General features: G+C 41.7%; 2 protein-coding genes and 1 long non-coding RNA gene across 10 annotated transcripts; 1 reads left to right on the forward strand and 2 right to left on the reverse strand.

The window, feature by feature from the left end:
- Positions 1-545: 545 nt before the first annotated feature.
- Positions 546-1,823, reverse strand: LOC124688896. Its single transcript, XR_006998660.1, has 3 exons — positions 1,447-1,823; positions 1,015-1,285; positions 546-919 (listed from the first exon to the last, which is right to left on the reverse strand). It is a non-coding gene; the product is annotated as an uncharacterized LOC124688896 (long non-coding RNA).
- Positions 1,824-1,843: 20 nt separating this feature from the next.
- Positions 1,844-4,106, reverse strand: LOC124691003. The gene is made up of 4 exons (XM_047224300.1): positions 3,788-4,106; positions 3,310-3,382; positions 2,548-2,702; positions 1,844-1,853 (listed from the first exon to the last, which is right to left on the reverse strand). Exons 1-4 carry the CDS (start codon positions 3,973-3,975, stop codon positions 1,844-1,846), a joined length of 426 nt encoding a protein of 141 aa, XP_047080256.1. The 5' UTR covers positions 3,976-4,106.
- A 222-nt stretch (positions 4,107-4,328) lies between these two features.
- Positions 4,329-7,361, forward strand: LOC124688897. 8 transcript variants are annotated; one of them, XR_006998663.1, is made up of 5 exons: positions 4,329-4,860; positions 5,485-5,573; positions 5,979-6,061; positions 6,221-6,295; positions 7,020-7,361. XR_006998663.1 is itself a non-coding variant. In XM_047222518.1 (5 exons), the coding sequence occupies exons 2-5, from the start codon at positions 5,551-5,553 to the stop codon at positions 7,293-7,295; spliced, it is 444 nt and encodes a 147-aa protein (XP_047078474.1). In that variant the 5' UTR covers positions 4,330-4,860; positions 5,485-5,550; the 3' UTR covers positions 7,296-7,361. The 8 variants fall into 8 exon arrangements, 5 of the variants coding, with proteins under 5 accessions (XP_047078474.1, XP_047078473.1, XP_047078472.1 ...); XM_047222518.1 differs by having other exon boundaries at positions 4,330-4,860; positions 5,992-6,061; XM_047222517.1 differs by having other exon boundaries at positions 4,331-4,860; positions 5,450-5,573; positions 5,992-6,061.
- The last annotated feature ends 13 nt before the right edge of the window (positions 7,362-7,374 follow it).

Here is a 7,374-nt window from a genome sequence, read left to right on the forward strand (position 1 = left end):
GAGATGATGCAAAGGCAAAAATAATGTAGCCTTATTGGTAAAACCGAAGGACTTGGAAAGGGACGTCTTTTCTAAGAATTACTACTATGAAATGGTGACACCCATGAACTAATTCCTCCAAACCAAAATAGAGATTTCGTAGGCTCGATAGACAGCACATATGGGTTTCGATCACCGGAACATTAACACTTTTACTGATTTCAGTCTTGGCCTACTCCTCTCTGTACCGATTTATAAGACGTTTTACCACACCGTACCGTCTTATAATTCTGTACGAAGGTAATATATCACAAAATAAAACCACCTCAACAACAAAGCTTTCTCCTGCTGCAATATAATAATTATCTGAAGTAAACTAAAAATCCTATTAACTAGGCTCGTGGTTTAGTTTGAGCATGCTCCTTGGAATACCTCTAAACAGTATCTTCTAGAATTAACTTCCAAGTACAACCATCACATGAAAGAAAACACCAGTTCCGGTTGCGCTGCAAGTCATCAATCTTAGTTTTGCATACGAGCAGTTTACACCTGTGAAACACAATGCAATGTCCTATTTAAAGGTAAACCGTCGAGTAAACAACAAATACTTACCAATCCTATATGTAGATTCATAACACGCAACTCTTATATAGTGGTCATCTCAACTCCATTTGATTTCTCACAGATAAGCTCAAAAAGGCACAAATATCCATGTGGCCTATACACCACATCATCGCTATATTAAATAGGTAAAGAACATACACATAGATCACCATATGGCATGCCAAGCTGCAGATTACCTTTCACGCAAAGCAATCTCCAAAAATATTTGTATGCGACTCCAGACCGGTAGCTTGCTGAGAGACTTAGAACCGCTTGGGCGACCTTAAACATCAATTGGTGACAACAGACCATATAGATTCCAATATACCAATAGCATCTGCACAGAAACGGAAGAGTGGACATTCGAGTAAAAACACTGCATAGAAGGAGGCATAAAACTTGCGAAGTTTCGGGCATTTTTCTCGTATTTACCGGAAAGGTAAGTCCTGGCATTAACGTTACCAAGTATACTTTGGTGAGTTAATCATGCAAGCATAGCGAGGCAAACTCTGACGTACATGATTGATCATGGTAATGGTTGTCCACTTCGTAAGCCAATGCACAAACATATGGTCGAAGACACGGAACAGAACTCTTTCGGGCTTAATCTCCAAAATCCTAAGGAGTAATTGTGTACTTCTAAAATCTCCACATTAAATATCTCCAGTTGTCCTTTAGATATGTTTTTTTGCATGGACAAATCCTAATATTAAGAAATTCATTGGAAGGCATGAGAAAGTGCGACAGGTCCGACACCCCAAGAAAAATTAAAAGAATGGCACTTGCACAAGCACACAAAAGAAGCAAATTTATAACCGGGATCCCGAGGTGGAACCGTGGAAGCAACAAACTGAGATCTTCTACCTTTTCAACGGATGTTCATTAAATATACCCAATCCAAAAGAACAGCAAGTCTCGGGATTTATAGTATGAACTGTCGATCTCCAACCTTTTCAGCTCGTCTTCATTACATTCAGTCAATCGAAAAAGAACAGTTAGGTTTCGGGATTTATGTTGTAGTAAAAGAATAGATGATCTGTCAATGGACTATGCATATGTCTGGCAGGGAGCACAACTCTCCTCTTCATGCATGTTTCAAGGTCTCTAATGAGCCAGGATCTAAACAACACCATACTATGTTTTATAGAATAGCAAGTACATATTTGCATCAAGAGGAACAAAAGTTAGAATGAGAGACACAAACAAACATATTTGAAATGGGACACCCAGATCATGCATAACTTACATTTGAAAACATCAATTAGAACACTCTGCCAACAGTACATTTTAACTGTATAAAGACTGCACACTTGATTAACTTGAAAATATTATTGTTTCACCTCTGACCTGTTAAGAAACTCAAATAAAAATTGTGGGCATAATCTGAACCATGAGACTCCAACAACGAAGACCACTAAGGTATTTCATAGATAATCAGATTATTTCAATTTTATGATTTTCATATGCTTCTTGATAGAGGATTGAGCCGAGAAGGTCAATTTTTCTTTTGCATTATACTCAGTACTCACATATGTAATATTCTTCTAAATAAATTTAGAATTTAGAATTTTATCTCAGTCATCTGCAAACAATTCTCTCGAGCACCAACTTGGATCAAAGCATGGTACTTGATGGGGGTGAGAGACGGCACATTCCTAAGTCACTATGGATGGAGTGGGCTCCGAAATTTGTACATGTCCTGGTGACAGGTGATTTAGCCGAGCATGTGTCGTAATGGAATTGCTACAGTTCCATTTTTTCTGATAATAGCATAGCATAGGATGTGCCAAGAGTACCAATACGGCTGCAATTATTCTGATACCTGTTCTTCTAAACATTTAGATTTAAATTATTCTGATCATCTCAACTTTCTAATATCTGAAGCAATACATATGGTCACCAAGATAAAACCGCCGTGAAGCTTAGAATTTTGAAATAGAGCATCTGTCGCTGGAATGTACATACCTGCTCGGAACATTCTGTATTTCTTCTTGATCATGCTCGATGGTCCTGAGACATTGAATAAGTGTCATGCATACCCATTGTGGCATGGCTTCCGTACGACAACGAACATGGTTTGCCCCCATGGATTCTCGCATCCGGCGGCCATGACAGCGGACCTAGATAAGGAGGGTGTCGAACACTGCCATGAGATGCAACCGTTGACATTTCCATCACCTCATACCCATCATTTGCGGACGAGCGGTATATGAAACATATAAAAGTAGGGCGAGGTAAAGATTATACAAAGAAATAATGAACACTACATAAAGTTTAAAGCTGCCATTTATTTCCTTCTAACCTTTCTATCGACAAGGAAATTCACTTTTAACTGAATCATTCAGCCTGTTCTCTCCTCACAGTAAGAATGATATGCTACACTATAAGGATGAACATGTTGCAGTTTGATCCTATTTGCTATAGGACGAGGAATAAATTAACATCTATACTTAATGAAGAGTAACAATTGCATTGTCTTTGGCCTGGACATTCAATGTTACAATTTAGAAGTCCAATCAATATGATATAGAACAAGCTGTTCAAATAGTCGTAAAAAGATAATCAGAATTGTAATCCCACAAGCAACTACCTGCATCTCAAAACACTAAGCAGATAAAAACTTCATGGTAGCAGACTTGATTTCCACATACTCGGGGAGAATGCATAGCTAATTTTTTTTACAGCAATTAGAAAAATAAATAAATGAGTATAACCATATTTTCTCACCTTCAGAAAAACAACATTAAACAGATCGATTTGTATCATATAGAGTGAGTAGCAGCAGGCTAAACATCTCTGCCTAGAAATTGCAAGGAACTTAGAAGTGAGAACAACATGTAGGTTGTAAGGGGAATAAGAAAGCAATAGACAACAGCAAGAAAAGTAATACTCCAATAATTCTGATAGATCATTTAGTATGAATGTGGCATGAAATAACCTGCTACTTTGTTGGTTTCGTGAAGTTGAGCAACAATCAGAAATTTACAATACTCTTCAGTTTCTGGATAGAACAGTCAATATAAATGAAACTATATGGATCTTGGATATCTTGATGCTGGCAATAAGATCAGCAGCTCCACCACTATCACCAGAAGACATACTCTCAACTTCGTTCATGATGAGTACAGGCCACAACTTAGGCTTCTTTGTCCTGTGGCCACACGAGAGAGGGGTAGGGGAATGACCAGGACGTCCTGCTCCTCACCTCCCGCGAGCCAAGGCGCGCCTGGAGGCGGATAGGGGATGCGAGGGTGGAGGCAGAGCCAGCGTGGAAGAGATATTGGCGCCAAGACCTCCACTGCCCACGCCTCCATGCATCTGCTTCCCCTCAAACTGTTGCACCCCTGCTTGGCCTCCTCTGCCGCTGGAGATGGCCGGCGGCGGCCGGACCATCTCCGCGAATCAGCTGAGGCAACGGCGTGATAGTGGATTAGAGGAGGGAACGAAGGCGTGCTGGACCACAAGGAGGCGGCGGCGGAATGGGGTAAGCAATGCGGCAGCGGTGTGGGGAAGAGGACGCGAGGAGCTCGGGGTTGGTCGGAAATTTCACAAGGGTTGTTTTGAACAAATACCGGCGCGACATTTTCTGTGGGACGGAGGGAGTATAAGGACTAAACTGAAAAATTGCCCAGACTTGGTCAACCGTCAACACCCCACCTCTCTCTCTCACCCAGCCAGACCTCGCACGCGCCCGTCGATCCTCTTCCCCCCTGCGATGCCGCGGCCGCCGACGCCGACGCCGGCAGCTACAACCGCCGGTACCTGCCGCATCCGCCGGTACCTGCCGCATCCGCCACCATCGTAGACCGGTGAAACTCCCGCGTCTCTCCTCTGCCACTTTCCCCGCTGCCACGATGGACGCCCGTGCCCGCACGCACGGCTACGCGAAACCCTAGCCTCGCAGCTTGGGCTCGCCGGCGCTGCTCCGGCTGCCTCCCGCCGATATCGGCGCCCCGGCGTGACGCCTCCATGAACCCCTCCGCTGGATCCATGCCTCAGCGCCACCCTACAACACTCAAGCGCGCGTGCCCGCGAAACCCTAACCGTGGGGCTCGGGCTCGCAACACGGTGCCCGCGCCCGCGCCGCCACTACTCCCCTTCGTCGACCACGAGCTTCCCTGCTTCCCTAGTCTCCTGCTACCCGACGTCGATGACTACCGCATGTTGTTGTTGCCTAGGTGGCCGGGGCCCCTCCCCACCGTGGTGCGGTGGTAGGCTGCAGCTTCCCGCCCCTCTTCTTCAGCGACCTCGATTGCTTCCTCCACGGCTACTACCACTGTGAGCTATTTCTTCTCCCTCAATCTCTCTTGTGCACTGTGATGGTTCGGCAAGGAGCTGTGGTTAGTTTTAGGTTTAGGATTATGGTGATTATCTCCTGAACAAGTGCAGTGTTGTCATGTTGCTGGTACATAACCGTGGTGATGTTCTGATTAGGTTCTAGCTGCTGGTATTCTAGTGAATGCATAATTGATTGGTTAATAGGGTCCTGGTTACTTCTAGTTGATATTGTGTAGTAGATCAGATGCTCTAATTATTTCTTGTACTGATATGCACTTCTCCTAGTATGAATCATGAAATAGAATTTAGTTTGACAGGTTTGTACTTGCTAGTTCGCTTGTATTAGCTAGAGATGCCCTGGTTAGGCTCTAGCTGTTGTGGTATGTATGTATAGATGATCTACTTATTCAATCTAGCTGTTGTGGTATGTATTTCAGTATTTGTTGTTTATCACATTTTCAGTTGTTCTACACCACTCTCCCTTTGTTTTTTATGCATGTTTGATATCGAAATCTAATCGTGCATGGAGCTCTTGGTGACTGGAAATTGGTCTATCTAGAAAGTAATTGATTTCTGGCAATTGTTTCAGGCTCCTCGCTTCTTAAGTTTGTCCATGAATTTCAGCTAGGCCATAAAGACAAAAGTTTGAGCAATAAACGGGGTGTCTGTTCTGACTAAAAAAGATGTGCGATGGAATCATCTTCAGATCTCAGGTGACCTACTTGGATGGCTTTTATTACTCCTATATGATTTTTCCCCTTGCTATATGCTATAGTGCAATTATACAGATATGTGTATGTGTGATCGCGAGAGAAATCTTCAGTTATTTTATTTAAGAAACATTGGTTCATGTGGTTTACCTTTGCTGTGCCTTTTCTCTACATGTACTGTTATTTTCTTGAGTTGCATTTTTAGATTATTAGTGTTTAATCCATGTGGTAAGAAAATGTGTCATGTGTTTTGCTATATGATTATATCATATCAAGCAAAATTAAGGGTGCATGTATTGGAATATACTTCGGATAAAGGGGGTTTAATAAGGCTATTTGTTGCAGTGGCGTACTGACCAACTGTATGCTAAAATTTGCGGTGTTATTCACTTTATAATTAGTTTTCAGATCCATGGACCAGATGCTTATGCTCAATGTGCAACTTGGCAGGGAGGACACAATTATTGTATCTGGCTACACTAAAATCCATGGTAAGCTACAATGTATTTGGGAGTTGGGATCTTTTTGTTGAGATTAAAAAATTATGCATTACAGATAAATCTTTATTATGGTGTTTTCGAGCATGCTTCAGTTTTTTTTTACTCTGCAAATTCTGCATCTGATTTTGTTATAAAACTATTAAAATGCAGGTTCATGGACAACATATGGCGTGTCTGATCTCATCTCTGCATATGGACAATATCTTCAAGGCAAAGGTTTTGGAGGTCAGGATGTTTCATGATTGAAACTACAGATTAATAGCACAAAATGCATAGCCTCATTCAGTTTGAGCGAATAAATAGGCTCTCATGTTAAAAAATATTGCTTTGGCATGCTACAATATATGATTTTATTCAGGATGTGCTGGAGATGCAATTTTAGAAAATAGTTAATTTCCCATGTTTTTGTAGTAAATGTACTAGAACACTGAAGATGATATTTTCTTCACATTTCTTAAATCTTTTGCTAGGAACAAATTCCTTAGCAAACATCAGCTCTTCAATGCTTTACTGGGAAGAGGGAGTATCTTGAGTTTCCACATTATCAGGAGTTCACGGTTGCATGATTTATGTGTCAATTCAAGTTTAGGTAGACAACATTTAGTTAGACAATCGTAGATCACCTGAGGATGAGTTGATCTGTGCACCAAGAATCAGTATATATACTGTCTTTTTTGTTCATTCATCTCTGCTTTGTTCCTCTTGAATTGCTGGGTCATTCTGGATAGACACGATTGTGGGCCATGAACGAAGCTTTGTGGCAATCAACTAATGCTCTGCTATGTTCACCAAGCAATTGCATATCATGGATTTTATACTACTCAAAACACAAATAACATGCCAATAGCCTGAATATACATAGTGGGTGTGAACTTCTAATTCACAACAACAAAATATTGCAAATTTAGACTATTGAAGAAACTGAGCAAGATTCTCTTCATGTTTGCAGGACCTTCAGGACAGCGGCAGCAGTACGACTGAACCAAAAGCTCAAGAAGCCTGGCAAAAATTGCCATATGTACTGGATGGCAAAAATTGCTATGCGCAAAAATTCAAGAAGCCTGGCAAGAATTACCAATTGCATTCTATCCAGCACCTGCTGCTTATTGGGGTTGCATGGTTCCGCGAAACCATCAGGAGCTACCCGTTTTTTAGGATGTACCCTAGGAAAACATCCGGAGTAAGTGAGTATTACCGTCATGCCATTCTTCTCCATGCTTATTGACAGTACATAGAGAAACCACTTGAAAGAACCTACCCTTTTTTGTTTGCCAAATCAAGTGTGGTTAAGATATTGTGTCGTT

Source organism: Lolium rigidum, chromosome 2, assembly GCF_022539505.1.
Source record: "Lolium rigidum isolate FL_2022 chromosome 2, APGP_CSIRO_Lrig_0.1, whole genome shotgun sequence".
NCBI lineage: Eukaryota > Viridiplantae > Streptophyta > Magnoliopsida > Poales > Poaceae > Lolium > Lolium rigidum.

What these genes read in the sequence shown, in the direction of transcription:
- LOC124688897 (XM_047222516.1), top strand. Translation starts at nt 5,544, where the DNA reads ATGTGCGATGGAATCATCTTCAGATCTCAG. An exon ending in TGGCTACACTAAAATCCATG is followed by an intron (nt 6,062 to 6,220) that starts GTAAGCTACAAT and finishes ATTAAAATGCAG; the next exon opens with GTTCATGGACAACATATGGC. An exon ending in TCAAGGCAAAGGTTTTGGAG is followed by an intron (nt 6,296 to 7,019) that starts GTCAGGATGTTT and finishes TCATGTTTGCAG; the next exon opens with GACCTTCAGGACAGCGGCAG.
- LOC124691003 (XM_047224300.1), bottom strand. Translation starts at nt 3,975, where the DNA reads ATGGTCCGGCCGCCGCCGGCCATCTCCAGCGGCAGAGGAGGCCAAGCA. An exon ending in CGCGCCTTGGCTCGCGGGAG is followed by an intron (nt 3,383 to 3,787) that starts GTGAGGAGCAGG and finishes TGCAATTTCTAG; the next exon opens with GCAGAGATGTTTAGCCTGCT. An exon ending in TTAATGTTGTTTTTCTGAAG is followed by an intron (nt 2,703 to 3,309) that starts GTGAGAAAATAT and finishes CTCCTTATCTAG; the next exon opens with GTCCGCTGTCATGGCCGCCG.